The sequence below is a fragment of the Zonotrichia albicollis genome, chromosome 1, assembly GCF_047830755.1.
Source record: "Zonotrichia albicollis isolate bZonAlb1 chromosome 1, bZonAlb1.hap1, whole genome shotgun sequence".
NCBI lineage: Eukaryota > Metazoa > Chordata > Aves > Passeriformes > Passerellidae > Zonotrichia > Zonotrichia albicollis.
In genome coordinates this window covers 46,123,535-46,142,520 of record NC_133819.1, presented here as the reverse complement: position 1 = coordinate 46,142,520, position 18,986 = coordinate 46,123,535, and the positions used below count along the sequence as shown (strand labels likewise).

The following is an 18,986-nucleotide window of genomic DNA, read 5'->3' as shown; positions in this document are numbered from 1 at the left end:
ACTGGTGCAACAACAAAACCAAAGGCATTAACCTGTGATTATCTGTGATCCAAGCCAGCCCAATAAGGGCCCATGCACAGCACATTTTTGGTGTCTAAATCTAACAGAAATTGGAATGCCATTCCGTGTTAAAAACTCTCCCTAACTATCAGACAAACTATTGCTCCTCACACCATGGTATCAGAAATGATGAGTCTTAACTGCCTATTTCCTCTCATATAAACAGGGGAGTTTACATGGAAAATGTCAGCTGGAGCCTAAACCACTTCTCAACACCCCACTGAAACACATCTCTGCCCAGCCCCTCCCCTCCCTGACCATCCACCCACCAATCAAAACTATTGGTATGAAAGAAAAAAAATAAAAAAAAGAGAGTTATGCTTTATATAAGCTATAAATACCAACAGAATTTTTATGGACATCTTAAAATATTAATTTATGTAGCTCAGTTCTTTTTGATCGCTAGTATTGCTGACAACCGACCTCTGGACAGATATGATGGAAAAACCAGATTTTTTTTTCCATGTACAATACATGTTTTCTTTATTTAAATGCCCTAGACTAATGTCCTGCCTTTACATTCTTACAAATACAAATTGATGCATATTAAGTGAGATTAGAAAGAATCATTCTTGGTTAATTTTTGTAAAATCTGGCTTCTGATGATCTCCTAGATACAGACAGGCAGCCAAACGCAAGACACAATCTCATTTCTCATGGCCCTGAGCAAAAAGATGTGGGAAAAACAACTTCACTACCAGCGACAGACTCCCCAAAAGGGCTGATGGGTGCTGCAGACAGTTCATGTGCAGACATTTTAACCCTGTACCATCAGTGCTGGAGGGAGCAACCTGTGCTCACAGATCTTCCAAATCCTAGCATTTATCAAAAAATGCCATATCCACTCTTCACATTCAAAAGTTCAATTTAACGACCAATAGCATTCCTCAAGCTAAAGGTCTGAAGAAGTATGCTAATTCAAGTTTCAATCAGAAAACTGAATTTAAAGAGACATTAAAAATATCCTCAAATTAGCCTCCAGGATAGATCTATTTATGTAGTTGCTATAGAGATGAATGTAACATTCACAGGGGTTTAGAAAATGATTTCAAGTTTATTGTCTCTTTTAATTCTCTACCATGAATGGATTTGAATGATTTATGAAATGCATTTGTCTAAACAACAGGTCAGCTCTTCTGGCTGTAATCTGCAGCAAAAATGCCACACTCTCCACCCAGCATTTGACATTACATCTTAACTCTAGTTATTCAACATAAAAATCTGAAAAGAAATGGAAGAGGAGAAGAAAATATGCAACTAACATGTCAGAAGTTAGCACAAGGGAAAAAGGAACAGTTCGACTGTTCAAAACAAATTAAAAATAAAAAAAAAATATAAAGCAGTTTTGAATACCAAAGGGTTACTCCTTGTAGCTCTTTGATGGGTTGGTCACTGGTCTAACTAGCAGAAAACATGGCTGCTCTCTCTAGCAGCACAGATGAGTAGAAGAAAAACAAGTCATCCACTTTCTTGAATGCTGACTTGATTGCTTTCAACCTCTAAACTTTATGCAACTGAGGGATCCATTCTGCTCACTGCAGTGACCATTCTTCCAAACATCACTTCTCTAAGCCTCAAAGAGAAAGAAAAACAAATGACTGTATTTTGTTAAACAGGAGGCTGCATAAGTCTAAGGGTGCCTACACCAGGTAAAACAAGGCAGGCTGTAGTTCCAGCCATTTTACATGGCAGAAGACAGCGCCATCACCAAAGGCAGCTGTGTGTTCATCCTCACAATGAAGTGGGCAGGTGAACTCCTCGTGCTGGAAACTCCCAGGTTAGTGTTGAACACACATGGCATAACTTCAGATCCTCAGAAGCTCACATGACCATGCAGGATCAGCTATGAAACACTGGCATTTTCTACCATTTAACATGGTTTGCACAGGAGTATAAAAGGTTACAAGGAAGTGATTAAACAGCATGGAGGGAACAAAGTGCTCAGTAACTACGACACTGAATCGTCTTTTTAGGAACAAATTATTAAAAATAAAAACAGCTGCATCTTGAAACATTTTAGATCCCAAAGACTCTGGCTTGAAGCATTTTTAAGAATCATTTCCCAGCATGGTCAAACATCTGTTGTTAGTGATGGCTAGAGATCTTCACATTACTGTGGGACCAAGGGGAGGAAGACACAAACTCCCTTGATTCAATGCTGAGACCTCAGCTCTTCCTCTCTGAGTATTCTCATCTGTTCACTGCTGTAACAATCAGCTCATCACACTGACATCAGTAGGTGAGATCAGTGTACTGTATAACACAGAGCTGACAATGATCTCATAACACTCAGCTCTAAGCCTCCATCAGCATAACCAGGGCTGGTGATTCAGTGAATTTTCCTCGGTCTTTGTAAGGACACAAAGAACATGTTTGCTCTCCTGATGTACTCAGTATATCTCAGAACTATGACCAGGGAGCTGACATACTGTTCTTACACTCAGATCAGCGCATTCTAAATTTTAAGAAAGATGGTAGACTCAGTGTCAGAAAGGCCTGTAGATAAATATATTTAATTCAGAGAATGTGTAATAAAAGAAGATGACCAGAAATGAAAATTAAGCGGCTTGCTGACAAATTAGTGGTCTGAATTGATACAGCAAAGTCTATGTTCCTATCTCTGTTTGCAGCCCCACGACACACTCGACATGAACTGACCAAAACCAGCTGGCAAAACAGGCAATCCATGATTGCAAGTTCCAGCTGTCAGAAAACACCCCAGGCTCCATCATGGATCTTGCAATTGTGCAATCACAGACATGAGACAGCGAGGACTTGGAGGTGGAGAGGGCAATGGAAAGGATGGCTGCTCCTTCCATTGGCTGCCCACAGTGGGCTGAACTTGTTGAAAATCTGGTGTAAACTGGCGTATTACAGCACACTTCAAATACAAGACCTCCCTTGTGTGAGGTCCTGGATTCTCTTTTAACCACTACAGGTAATAGACATCATTGCACAACAGGTAAAAATTATCACAAATAAACAAACAAACAGACAGACAGACAACTCCCCCAAGCAGACAAGGCACACCTGAAAAAAGATAAAAATAAGGAATTTTTGACCAGTGTAGATTCTAAAAAAGACTATTTCAATGCTTCTCTGCAACATAGTGCTGCACATTAGAGAAGGTACTCTCTAATAATCAAACCATACAGATTTCTATCAAAACATAAAATGCCCATTTATTTTTATTCTCATAGAATATAAGATATGAGAAATTACTCAACATCCACAAAATACCACACAGATTTTGAGAACAAAGTTATCTTTTGCCTTCTTAATCTCACACATTCTTGTCTAACATAATTATATTTAAAATTATATCTCATTTTCTCTTTTTCTTTCAAAATGAAACAGAGTGAGCTCATTAACACCTTCAGTACAGGTTGTGGGAAAACTGAAATTAAATAAGATTCAATTCACACACAATACTTGTAATATTTGCTACTTAATTTATACCACGTGAAATAACCTGACAAAAGGATACAAAAGCCTCACAAAAAAAACCTGGAGAATAGCAGCTAGAGATGAATAAAAAACGGATCTGTATCGAAATAATTCATCCTACTGATGATTAATTATAGAGTTTTAATTAAACTTGCCTGTCTGGCTTCAATACCATTCACTTTTGCAATTTCAAGAGCATTAAGATTCACTGCTGAAAGGGAAAATAATTAATGAAAATACATCCAATTAAAAAGTAGATATGTTATAGATAAAAAGAAAACGCTCTTCAAGTCATTTAGGAGCATTGCAGAAATATCACTGACTATATTTTAATCCCATCCATCCCAGTTTAAGTATAAATTAAGAAATAATGAGTATAGTGGGATTCTAGCAAGCAGGAATTTACCCCTGATTTGATTACAGAAAGGACTATTCTCAGTTCTGTACAACTCTCACATGCCTGGCTTTGGTACCAGTTTCATGACAAAGATATCACAAGAACTATTGAACTGAATCACTCTGTTTACTGATCACTAAGGGAATTATTCTCAGTCTTCTGAGAGGCACAAATTATCCACTTTGGAATTTATCAAAGACATGCTAATGATAGCATGATAAAGTAATGGTAAATACTTTTTCTCAGAGCAATAGCACACTGGAAATCTGCCATAGTGAAAATCACCATGAATATCTCTATCATTTCTACACAGCAATCTCAAATAATGAATAGGAAATCATTTCTTGCACTCCTACATTTGCATTCACGACATGCATGTAAATTCACAGAGTAAACACAACCAGAAACTACACATAATAGTTCTGGACTGATTTATTAACAACTATAAATTTGTAATTTAAAATATATACATTACTTTTTCATAGAATTTTATAATAAACATGTTTTTAATAAGATGTAGAAATCTCCATATATAAAAACTGTTTTAATTGCACTTCAAGAAACATGTCACCCTTAACACCCTCTGGAAAGAGCAGCTCAGTGCAGCCATGCTAAGCAATCTATATGGCTTACATTTCCCAGGCAGAGACTTCAAACTTCATCTTCAGTAATCAAAATGTAAACAAGTTACCTTCTAACACATGTACTCTACAAATCATTTATCCAGCAACCCAATCCAAGTGCATGACAGCTTGCTTCCCATGCTCTGCCTACAGGTCCTTGAGGAGTGACTGCTGGAACAAGACAATGCTTTACAATGCTTTCATCTACAGTTTTATATTGAAACAGTATTTCTTTCAGAAACAAGGTGGGGAAAAGAGCAATAGATATTTATTTTCACACTTAAAGCAGTACAGGTTTCTGGGAAATATCTGTAGAGTTCAGTGTGCATTACCTCTCTACAATATTTTAACTGAAACAAAATCAGAACTTATAGAGCGGAAAAAAAATTGAACACTAATGTTACATTTTAGAAAAATCAAAACCACAACAGAATCCAAATGATTAAAAACTTTCCTTTTAAAATTTCAAAATACTTCCAATATGAAGAAATTACACAACTGCATTCAAAATAATCCCTTTGTAAATGTATTCTAGCCTATCCTCACTAAAATATTACAAAATACAGGCCAATTCTTGCCTGCTCAGATTAAATCAAGATGTAACTAATTTACTGTTTTCTCAGTAAGGCATTCTTTATAAAAAATACCTCCACCTTGTTCAATATAAATTAATCTCTTACTCAATCATATATTCTTGTCAACTACATACACATGATAGACGTTTCCCCTCACTGTTTATTAAATAACAAATATACATTGTAGTCTGAAGCTTTCCCTGGGAACTGTAAATCTGAATGGTTTTGTCTGTAACTTTCATTGTAACAGCCCATCATTTCTCATTGCCTTACACTTTTAATTTGAAAATGATGGATGCAAAGTTTAAACAACATTGTTGCTCAAAAATCTTACCCTAACCTTGCATTGAATGCCTGAAATTGATTCACTTCTCAGATTTTTAATTAGAGAAAAATTAGCAGTCCCTAGGCTTTCAAACATAGAATATTACAGCAGAATTTTGAGAAAGAAATAGAAGATCAATAGAATAACTTCAAAATTATGCATACTAACAGTTCTGTTTCTAAAGCATTCTTTCTTTATATATACTGAAGAATTCCAGTAATTCCTTGAATACAGAGACAAATTAATTTTTCTAGGGAATATATAAAGTTTTATGATATAACCACGTCTTAGCTTACAATCATCACAGTATCTTAAACATCATAATAACCTTTGACAGATTGTACAACCATGAAAAAGGCAGAGAGAAGCTTTAGAGGTTGATAAATTAATTGCAAAGAGAAAATCAATTATACAGACTCCAATTCTAAGTGATGGAGAAATTAGCATGGGCAATAAAGGAAAAGTTCTTTAAAGTAAATGTAAGTTCCAGCAAGTTAATGCACATCAATAACACAATGCCTATTAATCTGACATACCCAGAAAATCATCTGAGAGATTTTTAATGTCTCTTAATTGTAAATGAAAGTTAAATTCTTTGGCTTCCCACCTTTAGTCAAAAATAGATGTTCAAACTGGTTAACATAACAGAAGATATAAGTATTTTTAGAAATCCAGCATGTTCTACAGGCACTTCTTCAAAGTAATTTTTACATGAAATATAAAAATGTGCTGAAATGCAAGATCTAAAAACTTCAAAAGTCTGGAAAAAATTTTCCATAAAAAATATAGGCAAACGTGGAAATAAAACTTGTTTGCATAGCGGCTCTTGCATTTCACTGGAATTATATTATCTTTTTACTTTTCTCCAAATGTTTCCATTAAAGTGCCTACTTACCTTGTATTCAAAAATTTACAACTAGAGCATGCTACTGGATGCAGATAATTATTTTCACTTTATTTTCACAAGTACAAGAAGCAGCAAGTTTTCATCTTTCTGAACAGCAATTTACTGGCTACCTTCCCTGCTATTGATAAGAGAAGGCTACATCCTGAAATGACATTTCATGAATGGTCTTAACATCAAGCAAAAATCAAGCATACCTTCAAATGCCCTGTTAGCTGCATTTTTTTAGTGAGATCCAAGTTCTGGTCATTCAGAGGAGTCAGGAAAGGTAAGTGTTATAACAGACATTGGGGTTTCTTGTCATTTAAAGTCTAAGGCATTTATTTCTTTTTCCTGCAATTTTGGAAGCCTAAGAATGCATATCTGTAGAGCAGCAGCAAGTATTCAGTGCATGGTATGCTCATCACTGGCAAAAAACACATAGTATGTGGAAAGGCAGCACACTGAATAATGCAGTGACAATACCTATCAGAGTCTCAGGGATGGTGATAAATGCAGGAAATGCTACACTTCTTCAGCACTTGTAGCAAGGAAATTGCACTTAGTACCACGACCAGCAACTAACATTCTTTCTCAATTTCATCTTCTTTGTACTCTTTTGAGGTTGATACCCGTATTCTTGAGCTGCTCCTTCACTCTTGTACAATAGAGAGACTGCTTCCTGTCATCCTAGATCCTTGCCTATACTATTTTCCTCTTTTTGTTTCCTTCTCTTTCCATATTCCTCCTTCCTACTGTTTTCCCAGCTTCTTCACATTTTCCCTCTACCAAATGTCTTTCCTCTGTAATATGGCTGTCACTCAGGCCACAGTTCTACACCTTCCTTACATCCTTCAAATTTTACCTTGCCAGCCTTTACTGCGGAATGCCAGCCAAGATTCCACTGCAGATTGCAGGGACAAGGCTCTCAGCTACCCCTTCAACCTAATGGAGAGACAGAAGGCAGTGAGGAGAAATTATGAGGCAGGCGTGGGGGAGACTGGGAAACAGAGAAATGTGGAAGGGAAAATGGGATTTCTCCTTGCAGATGTAGAAGAAAGTTAAGACTTAGCCTACCTCGTAGGCCTGCACCTTCAGAGGATATTTCATTTTTATGAGGAAGGCTGAAATGGGCAAGCCAAGGGGTCAGATGCTACAGGACAGAAACTTTCAGCTACACACACATGATGTAACATATGGCATGATCCTGTTCATCCGACTTGCAGCAGTCACAAAAAAAAAAGAGGTTTCTCTCCCAGCAGGCACAGAGGCATCTGCATCTGACAAGTGACATGAACTGGTTCTCAGGAGCAGAAGAGGTGAAAGCAGTTGGTTTTCGTGGTATCTATTTTCTCTTGCCAGGTACATCTTTTCCTCCCCCCTGGTCCCACCCAGCTGACAGGAGGGTTGTCAGCCTCCTCTCACAGAAACTGTGTGGCCCAGAGGTCTCAGTGACACTGTGCCACACATCAGTAGATTCAGGCACCTTATACAGCACCAGCTGTTATCATCTTCCAACCACTCCTACCTACAGTGAGCTCTGAACACCACTGGCTTTAATAAAACTCTCATATTTCAGTATTCAAAGCTTCACAGGTCATTATCTACACACCTGTAGCATATACTCCACTTTCATGGATTTTGGTAAATACTAATTTCCTGATCAATTGTGATATTAAAATATAAAAAGACCCCACCAAGTCCTACCACTGATCTATTCTTACCTGCATCCCTCTCATTTTCTGGAACCGAGCTACTGCATCACTGATGGTGTAGACACGAACATGGCCCATGTGAAGCTTCCCAGAAGGATATGGGAACATAGAAAGCACATAAAATTTTGGTCTTGATTTCTAGAAAGAAATGTTTAGAAACTAGTAACTACATGAGTTAGCATTTCACTTGAACAAATACACATGCATGTTATAAACTACTACACGACACCATAAATCGAAACACAGCTCTGCTGGAACTGATCCAAGTGAGCACTGACAAAGTTCATTGGATCAAATTCTTTGGGGCTGTGAATGGAGATGTTTGACCAGACTTTGCTGCCATCTCATGAATTTATACTGATGCTTCTATGGCACTTAAATGTTATGAAAATTAATTCACTTTTACTCAGAAAGCGCTATATTGACAGAACTGGAGGTTAACTATAGCATCTGCAACTGATTATCTATGTGTTCTTAGTCTGCCCCAACAAAAACATGAAAACATAGCAATTAAATTACACTCATAACAGTTTAAATAATTAATGTTTTATTTTGTATCTACAACAAACACAGAGCTCACTCCTGGCCAGTTGCTTTTTGTCATCTGAACTGCAGTAACTCCCAGAGTGACTGCATCATTTGCAATTGCATGAACATCTGCTAAAGGGAAACTGTTCAGTTTCACTACGTATCCTCAGATCCGAACACATCTTACAAGCAAGATTTTGCATAATGAAAAGAAATGAATACTTTCATTTACTTAGGTTTAATTAAAATGACAAAAGTTACAAAGAAATCACAAATCCTCTTGCACATCAACTATTCCTATTACATCTTGATTACCACTGAATTCATCCCTGATACATTGATAGTATCAAGAGCCACTGATACTTGCTAAATTCTTATATTATTTTTCTTGTTAATAATAAAAAAATTACAGGCAGCTTTCAGCTTTTACTGTTCTGAATAAAACTCTATTAGTATTTGTCAAATAATATCTCTTTATCACTTTTGTTCAATCACAGCAAAATCAAAAATAATCTGAGCACTACACACTATTTGCCTCTTAATATGTTATAAAATCTACCTCAACTGTAAGGATAAAACAAAAATATCATTAAAAATACAATTTAGAACTTAGTATACATATGCTACATATGACTTCTATGTGCATATGTATATAAAAGGCAAAAATCTAAATGAATGCTTTCCCTGCTACAGGTATACACACACATCACTTCATCTCAGTTTTCTTTCCCAGAAAAAGCAAGCTCTTTTCTCTCTTCAACATTTTGATAGAATTTTTTTTTTTTGTCAGAGAAAAGGCAAATTTTAAGAGAGATGAACAAAAAAACAACAAGAGCCACAGAAGTGTACTTATCTATGGTGACAGAATAATTGTGAAGGCAAAAAGAGTCAGAGACTGCGATACAGCTGTTTTCAAGATCTTTTATTGCATGGGAAAACTTTTTTTTTCTTCAAGTCACTTACTATTCCTATGAGACTGTAAACCAGAAAATATCAAAAAATCTTTTTCCCTTTACACAGATTTTAGTGAGTCACAGGGTGTAGTGTGATAGATTTGTCATAACGTGGGGAACAGAACCTTGAGAAAATTGTTTACAAAAGTTATGATTAGATGTTTCTTTTAATACTTTAAATAATTAAGTGTCAAATATCATATAATATGCAAAGAAAGAATTGATTACTTAAACCCTTCCTAAATGTACAAGTTTATACTTTGCCTATTACTGTACTTTTCCTCAGGATTTAAAAATTTTTTTTTGTTTACTTATTTCATTAATGGTTTTTAATAATCTACATTAAAGTATTTTCCCCTGAAATGTAATGCACATCTAATCATTAAAAGCCATCTGTACTAAGTAAGTTTCAATTAATTTCATTCTAAGAAAACAAAAATATAAACACGTAATCTCCACATTTCTCATATTGCTTACATCAGTTTCTGAAATTCTGCAGAACTGTTCCTTTATTCTTGGGAACCACCAATTCTCAACTCGTTTCCTTGTCTCCAACCCATAGTTTTTTTCCCATTTGCCCGTCTCACTGTAAATGGTTCTCACACAAGCAGGAACCAGTCTTCTCTGCCATTTAATTAATCCCAGGAAGCCATTTAGTTGTCTCTTCAAACAGGAGGAACAAGGGCCAGCTCTTTGATAAACCGACTGCATTCTTAAGGTTATGGTATCTGAAAAGACAAAAATATCTATTTCATGCCACAATACATAACAAGAATTCAATGATTATTATGATTATACTGAAAAGCAGTAGCTATTAAATTATTTCAACTTGACTTAGTCTACTCAGCTGCTTTTCATGGAACTTGCATTTTATTTCCACATCTGAATTATAAAAGTATGTATTTTTTAGTCAAGAGAACTAACTGTGGCCTTGCACAGAACAAAACCATTGTGTTAGATGTCTTATCTAATAAAATAAAATTCTTGCATTCAGTCTCCCATAAAGGCATAATCAGTCAATTGAAGGTTCCAGAAGCTCCACTGCCTGAAGAGAAGATGGCTAACAGGGTGTTAGTAAAAATTCAGAATGAAACAGAGAGAAAAGGAAGTTGGATGAAATTATACTGTAAAAATACTGAATTTGTCATCACTGAAAAGAGATGGGGGAGGACTATAATTAGTAGATTTCAACCAGATATTCTAAACCAACTATTTTGCTAAGGCTTTCTTTTTCAACTAAAAATCTGGTTAACTCCTCAAATGCTTCAGAGAGAATCTTCTAAGCTACTCAGATGGGAAAAGATTGAACAGCTCCCATATCTGGGATCAGTCTCAACAAGATTTTTGCTGATTTTACGTCCTACAGTAGAAAATATGGCATTAAAAGAACCTCTACTCTGCGATTTCCTTTTCATCTTGACTGCCTTTTTTTTTTTAATGGCATTTTTACATCAGTATTTTCTATTCTCTACAGTTGGTTTTGCTGCTTCGGTGTTGTTTTTCTCTTTTTAATTTTGCCCAATACACTTGTATCAAACTAGCTGTTTCAGTCAGTTCAGAATTTTCCTTGCAGAGTTACATCAGTAAAATCTCAGTGTAGAGAAACTCTGAATAAGAAAAGATTTTACTTATGCATTTCCTGTAAGGTAGAAACATTATCAGTAGAAATAATTGCTATAGCACCTAAATTAGATCCCCAGCAAGCTAGTGGGAGTTATGCTTCCTTTAACATTCACCATACATGCACACACAAACCCTCACTGCCTGTCTCATTACCTATGCAGAGAATTGCTCCTTTTCTCCCTTACTTATCAAGCAGGGTCTTATAAACACTCCTTCACTTATGTCACATCAGTGCTTTGGATTTCTTGTTGCTACCCTCCATAATCTCTCTCATTTGTAATAAAAACAGATCCAGGACTGTACTCAGGATTCCCAGTTCAGGCGCACATGAGTCATTCAGGAGACTCCAACTTCTTGCAGCCCATAACATCACACTCATCTCAAAATTAGCATCTCAGTACTTCAAAGTTTTTTGCTTACTTTTACTAATTATTTTCTTATTACTTATGTCTCGTTTCTATTGATTTATTTTACAACAGAAAGGAGTGCTTCCTTATACAAGCCAATTTCAGCACTGCTGGTTTACAAAGGAAGTATTTTAAACCCCAGGAGCTCCATATGAAAGGAGACTAGTGGATGAGAGGGGACAGTCTCAAGCTGCACATGGGGAGGTTTATGTTGGACGTTAGGCAGAATTTTTTCCCAGAAGGGGTGATTAGATATTGGAATGGGCTTGCCAAGGATGTGGTGGAGTCACCATCCCTGGAGGTGTTTAAGGAAAGACTGGACACGACAGTCAGTGCCAAGGTCTGGTTGAGCGGGTGATGTTTAGTCATGGCATGGACTCCATGATCTCAGAGGTCTTTTCCAATTTAACTGATTCTGTGATTCTGAGACAGAAAGAACACAGACCCCATGCTTGTGCACAGCTCAAGGGAAGCCCACCAGCCAATGTCATGCCCTGAGAGGGCACATTTGGGTGACCTCTGACCCCTCAGGTCACCCGGGCAGGGGTCAGAGCAGTGTGTGGGAGTGAGAAAACAGCCACAGCCAAGGGCACACAGCACTACCACTATGCTCACTATTTAGATGGAATGACAGGATGAGAAAAAGAACTGCAGTGTCCTTGCTGCTGCTCCCAGGTACCATCATGCACAGGGTGCAATGGTCAGCCAGCCATGTGCTGGGGCAAGCCAGGATGCATGGCACAGAGGATAATCAAATCCAAATGACATGGCACTAAGCTGTTTTTCCTTTCCAGGCTTGTGTGCATGGAGCTAGGACAAGGAGAGTGCCTCTCCCTGTCCCACTTAAGGGCACTCCAGCCCAGTGCTGTGTGAGTCTTTCAAGGAGCAGGTTAGGAGCCTAGAACTGTCTTATTCAGGCAGGTGTGCCAAGCAAGGAGGAAGGGGCTGGTCTGATAGAGAAATAAATCACAGAATGTCCTGAGCTACAAGGGATGCACAAGGATCGCTGACTCCAGCTCCTGGGCCTGCACAGGCCCCTCCAAGAGTCACACCATGTGCTCAGGAGCACTGTCCAAGCCCTTCTTGAGCTCTGTCAGGCTTGGGGCCGTGACCACCTCCCTGGGGAGCCTGTTCAGCGCCCAACCACCCTCTGGGGGAAGGACCTTTTCCTAATACCCAATGTAAACCTCCCTGACACAGAAAACGTTTGGAAAGATGCAGTAAGCAGGCAGGAGACTGAATTAAAGTCCTGGAAACGGACTAACGAGGCCCAGCACATTTCACTCAGCCCCGCGGGAATGGGGGCGTGTCCCGCCGCTGGAGAAGCTCGCACGGGGAGCAGGCGGGACAGAGCGAGCGGGGGAGCGGGGACAGAGGGAGGCCGGAGGAGGGGGGAACTCCGTGGGCGCATGATCGCCGGGAGAGCCGGCTGGGCGGGAGCAAGGAGCCCAAAGGAGGTGGCTTTGGGAAGCGGCGGGCGGGGGGTGTGAGGCGGGGCCGGGCCGGGGGGGGACCGTTACCTGCGCGCGCCCTCCCTCAGCTCCCCCGCCGGGCCGCGGGCGCCGCCATCTTGGCGTGTCGGTGTCGCAGCAAGGCGCCGCCTCCGCCCTTGGCGCCGCCCGACGGGGCGGGAGCTCCGCGCGGGGAGGCAGCGGGAAGAGTTTCCACCTTTCCCGAATGTAACGTGGAAGGGTAGAACAAGAGGAAATAACAAAAATAATGATATTTTTAAATTAATTATCCGGGATTTAGCTCTGTAGAAAATGGACAGAGCCTGCTCGGCCTTGAGAAGAGAGGGGCCCTCATTAATGTTTATTGTGAAAAATGCCAATTGCTGGGTTTTTTTTTTTAAATTTTAAAAGTCTAATAGTAATAAAATGGTTATAAAAATAGTAATACAATTAGAGTAAAAATAATTTGGACAATTTGAATTAGGATAATATGAAACAATAGAAACAAAGAGTTACGGATGTCCGGGTACCTTTTCTGGGCTGCACGAGCCCGAAAAAGGATCCCCGTTAACAAAGGATTAACCCTTAAAAGCAACAGCCTGTTGCATGTTCATACATCTCGTACATGATGCATAAAGTCCATTCAAATACAGGATTCTGTATGGTCACCGTCAGCTTCTTCCTCTGAATCCTAACAGCGCCTTCAAGGCGGGAAGAAGTTTGTTTCTTCTGAAGAGGGCAACAAATTCTTTTTCTCTGAAAGATCCAGGTGTCCTATGGCTGCTATCTCACTGCAAGTCCTTTCTTTAAAAAATATCTTACATAGCATAGTTTCTAACCTTTTTTATAACTTAAAACTATATTTAACACACTACTTAAGAGAATTAATACAGCGTTACTTTCTAACACAACACATATAATATTCATTTTAACATTTGCAAAAAGCCAATCATAAAATACACATTTTTCACATTTATAAATATCTAAAGTGGCGGTGCTGAGAGGATGTTTTCAGGCTCTTCTCAGTGGTGCCAAGCAATAGGGCATGACACAACTGATGTAGGCAGAAACTGATGGACAGGAAGTTCCAGCTGAACATGAAGAAGAATTTATTTGCTGTGCAGTGACTGTGCCCTGGAACAGATTGCCCAGAGAGGTTGTGGAGTCTTCCTCATTTGAGATATTCGGGAACCATCTGGGCTCAATCCTTTGCTGTGTGCTCTAGGATGATCCTGCTTGAGCAGGGAGGTTGGACCAGACGACCAAGTGTGGTCCCCTCCAACCTGACCTGTTCTGTGTGGTTAGTTTTGCTCCCTTCCACATACACAGATGCCCTGTAAAGTGACTGTATAGATTAGTAATTTCAATAATTGCTAATCTGTATAGTCTAATTATTAATTGTACTTACCTTTTTGGGTTTTTTGTTTGTTTGTTTGTTTGTTTATTGGTTTGGGTTTTGTTGCTTTTTTTTTCTTCAGATTCTGAAATAAAGGCTACAGTTTGGGGATTTTTTTTTTGTGATGTCTTTTTGACTAGTCAGAGTAAAAAGCATAAGTCACAGAAATACAGGACCACAAAATAGGTACCTGGGAGCAGGAAAAGCACTGCAGTTCTCTTTCTTGTCCTGAAATTCCGTGTGTTTGAATGAGCTCAGCTCTAGTGCAGTGTGCCCCTGGCTGTCATCTAACTTCCCTCCTTCAACAGGGTCATCCGAGACAAAATGGCACAAGTCAATAAAGGCAATCTAGCCCAGCATAATTAATGCTACCTCTGCCTGGAAAGCAACATCTCATCCTGTTGTCAACACTGTGGAGTTCAGACTTGGTTTTAATTACTGCAAGTAACTTGTAGTAGCCTCCAAGGAACAAGAAATAATAATTTTTTTTCCCCATGTTTATGCCCTTTTGCTGCTGGTAACTGTTGGTTCTTTTAATTTTTAGACCTTTTTCTTCACTGTTGTGTCTCCAACACAGTTTAAACAGACACTGTTTATGCAGTGCAATGCCTGCAGTAAAGTCAACCTTCTTATATGACTAAAAATAAGTATTTACTGAATAAAAGCTTTCCACTTGGTTGTGTGTACCTGTCAAGTGTGCTTAAATTATAACCTTTTCACCACAAAAATGAACAGAGAGCAGCTCTGATGGTTACCCTGCTGATAAACTAGTACACTTTCCCCATGACTCTGTGCATGATTTTATTTTGCTTTCCAGTTGATCTCCCTCTCAGCAGGTGATGGCAATCTGGTTTTAACAGAACTTCCATCCCAAATTTCTCTCTGAGCTGCTGTGTGAGCTCCAGAACTGAGGGAGGATGAAGCATTTTGTTGTGTGTGGGGACAGAGAGTGCAGTCCCTGGCTGAGTCCCTTCCCCAGGATAAACGACAGCTCATGACCAGCTGAGACAAGTTTTCAACTTACAGGACGATTTCCCCTCACACTGCTCTTAACCCCTGCACTCTTCTGATTCATGTCTGAGTGAATGGATGTATCTCAGAGAGGTTAGCAGACTGGGTAAGACCACAGAAAAAAAGCCAGTGTAAGATTTTGGAGCTATTGTGTGCTTTTGGCTGTCCTCTTGACACCCCAGGGCAATTATTGATTGCCATTTCTTGGCATTGCTGACATGGGGTCTTGACAGTGTTTTTGAAATGGTGCTGCCAAACAGTCAATGCTTCCTACCATAAATAAGGAAATAAAATGTCCAAATACCAAATAACAGTGTATGTCTGGATTGGTTTTGACCTTCATGAACTATCATACCTGGAAGAATACCTTTGTACTTCTTTCCTTCTCAGAATGTTTCTGGTTGCTCTTGGTTTTTCTCACTTAGTTTCTGTTTACAGAAAGTCTTATACCTTTTCTAGCTTTGTTTGATATTGGCTGCCTTCCTCACTATTAGAATCCAAATTGCACAATAAGCTCCAATAAGATCAACAAAAAGTGACACAAATTAAAGTTTCAGTATATTCTCAGAGCAAGTCTCCAGTATTATCTTGACAGAAGTCACCTTTTACATGTTCTAAGTAACACCCAATACAAACCTGTGGCAAACCTGCTTGAGTTGTTTTTGTTAGCAGCTAATAAAAGTCACATCAGTAAAGTCCTTCCAGAACAAAATAAGAATATTATATGATTTTGGTTTTTATTTTTCTCCAGTTAATTTTTTTAAAAATAGTGTCTGCAGAATGGCACTGTAGCCAAGACTTGGTACAATACTTGCCATATCATCAGAGTCCCAGGATAGATTTGAGTTCCACCAAGCCCAGTTTGGTTGTTGGTTAATATGATGAACAGAGAAGAGCTAGAGGCTCCACATGGGCCCAAACCAAAGTGAGTGCTCCTCAGGAGTGGCAGGTCTACTTTTGTGCATAGCATACATCTAACTTTCTAGGAAACATTTAAGGTTGTGATGAATTTAGCAATAATCTAAACAGATTATCCTCAGCTTCCAGCAAATCAAATACATAAGTAGATTGTCAGGATGAGAAAGCAATGTTTTAGTGAAATGAATGGATTAAAAAGATAAGACAAAGGTCTAACTACTGAATCAGCTATAATCTTGATGGCAGTGCGTGAGAAATATAGGTCAATATGTTTAATGTTGGATACTTCAATACTCCAGAGATTGAAATGTATTTTAAAAATTATAATTCTAAATTCGAGGCAGTAATTAGAATTTCAAAATGTTTTCAAGACAACATAAAATAAACCTCTCGTTATTTTGCTAATTTTTCTTGCTCTAAGCTCTGTGGTGTTTTCCCCAGTTGAGGGGAAGAGCACTACACACACAAAGTTAAGAGGTTTTAATTTGCAAGCGAGGATGGCCAGCTGCTCCACATCAGGTCCCATCCCTTTGGAAGTGGGAACCTCTCAGGTTCCTGAACAAAATCCTGTAGCAATAATGAATCAGAGCTGTGAGCTGCACAGTGCACATATGAGTGACAATGAAACCCCACAATGTCTTGATTGCCCAGGCAAGGGTTGGAGACACCACCCACTCACCTGTCTGTCCTTATTGGGCCAAAACCCATGCAGAGTGCGGAGAGCAAGCCCTAAAAGGATTCAGACTTTTCCAAACAGCATATCTAACCCACTCTCCCATGATCCCCACCTTCCCCATTTGGAGTTTTGCTTCCTAACCTAGTCTGTATTCTCAGTCTCATTTCATTATGGGAAATAATTGATATAAAAATCTTTGTATTTTCTTTAATAATCCTAAGCTATTTTCCATCAGGCTGAGAGTCTCCTGATTTCTTTTTTTAGTCTGTGCACTAATGTGTTTGTTAGCATTTTCATTAGTCCACATAAAGCCTGGAGCTGATTGGGTAAATAGGTAATTCATTAGTTCCTGTATGGGAAATGTGCAGAAGTGCCCCAGTTGTCTGTCACTTAAATAGACATGGTTCCCAGATTTCCGTACAAGTATAATTTTGCTTTGGCTGATAGTTACCAGAATTGATGTTTGTGCTTCCTGGCATTGTGTTTTTGCTCCTATATCAACAACATGACTAGTATTTTTTTCAGCCTCCTACAAAAAGAGGATTAAAACCCAGCCTTTCAAATACAAAATGATCTTTATTGCCTACTTAAAATCCCAGCCCCATTTCATGTACTTAAAGAATCTGTTTGATTATTTTTTTCCATCCAACTCCTTGAATGTGGCTTTTGCTACTGAGTTTTGTTTTGCTGTTGTTTACATATGCGCATATTTAGTTGTTTTGCTTTAAAACACAATGTCAGATAAAAAATACAGGTGATTGGATTGCAGGGGTGTGAAGACTGTCACTTGAGAATATAAAAAAGCAAGAAATTAATACACTAAATTTAAGAAAAATCCTTTCAAACTCTATCTACTATCTGAGCCCATATCTCAAAGGAAAGAATTCTGAGTGAGACCAGAAGAATCAGAGATCAGGAGAATCTTCACTTTTGCAGTGGATTTTATTTTAAAAGCACTCTGGTGTTCTGGTGGTGGAAGAATAAACACTAGAAAGAGGTAGAAGAAGCAGTTATACTTTTGGGATAGAAAAGAATGGATTTGGGCAAGACTGGTCACATTACTAGGGGTGGAGCTTAGCCTTTAAATTGTGAGTTTTGGTAACTCATAACAGGTATTACTTGTATTATTGGTATTACTGTTTGATGCCCACTTTAGCTGGAGACTGGACTTGATGACAGAGTGGGTTCTTGTCATCCAAACCAGCACAAGATTTGTCATTCCTTGGTTTGTCAAAATGAAGAAGAACTCACACAAATCATCAGTGGATGAAGAGATCAACTGTGTAAGAAGTCAGAAACCTGCCTGTCCCAACCAGTGCCTGGTGACCAGGATGTTCCTGTCTGGTTGGAAAATGTCTGTGCCTGTCCCCATGCCACTCGTAAAACCACTGAATGTTATGGAAGAATTTTGAAAACATGCAAGATCCAGGCTCAGGGAAATCATTATTTACCAGCATTATTTTAGCAGGCTGATGTTGCTACCCTGAGCCTGGAGCTGGGACATGATGCTGATTTTTAAGACCAGGTAAGCCTTATTGTGAGGGAGTCTTATGCAGCACCTGTATTGTGTTATTTACAGAAGGGTGCATTTAACCCAAAACACATGTCCACATGAAGGCATTAGACCAGTGGCAGTCAGCAGCTTTTACTGATTCAGACTAAAAGTGTGTGAGTAGGTGTGTGCATGTGGCTGGGGAGAAGTTATCAGAATCAATGCACCTTTATTTTTTTGCCTTTCATCAACAGCTCGGTTTTCAAACAAAGTAATTGGTACTGTATTTTCATCTTGGCCATCTCCTAATTCACATTTTTGCTGTTGGTTGGAACTAGTTATATGCAGTGGCAAGCAAAACTACCCCTTTGCAGCTTTCAAAGCTACACATTTCTTGCTTCTCATCTCAAAATAATTTTTGTAAGACTTTGTTTAAAACTTTGTTTAAAGTTTTAAACTTTGTTTAAGACTGTTTAAAACTTTGGATTTACAGTTATTTACATGGA

The 18,986-nt window shown here is 38.6% G+C and overlaps 1 protein-coding gene across 3 annotated transcripts in view; it reads right to left on the bottom strand.

Annotated features, from left to right (window-relative positions):
- The window catches only part of LARS2 (leucyl-tRNA synthetase 2, mitochondrial), a 125,029-nt gene that overhangs the window by 70,331 nt on the left and 35,712 nt on the right, over positions 1-18,986 (bottom strand). For 2 of the 3 annotated variants that reach the window (XM_074540209.1, XM_074540214.1), the window contains 2 exons: positions 9,984-10,234; positions 8,035-8,163 (listed from right to left, as the gene is read on the bottom strand). In XM_074540209.1, coding sequence (XP_074396310.1) covers positions 8,035-8,163; positions 9,984-10,217 — 363 coding nt within the window. In that variant the 5' untranslated portion in view covers positions 10,218-10,234. Of the gene's footprint in view, positions 1-8,034; positions 8,164-9,983; positions 10,235-13,056; positions 13,196-18,986 lie in introns of those variants that run through there. The other variant, XM_074540202.1, reaches the window with a different exon arrangement.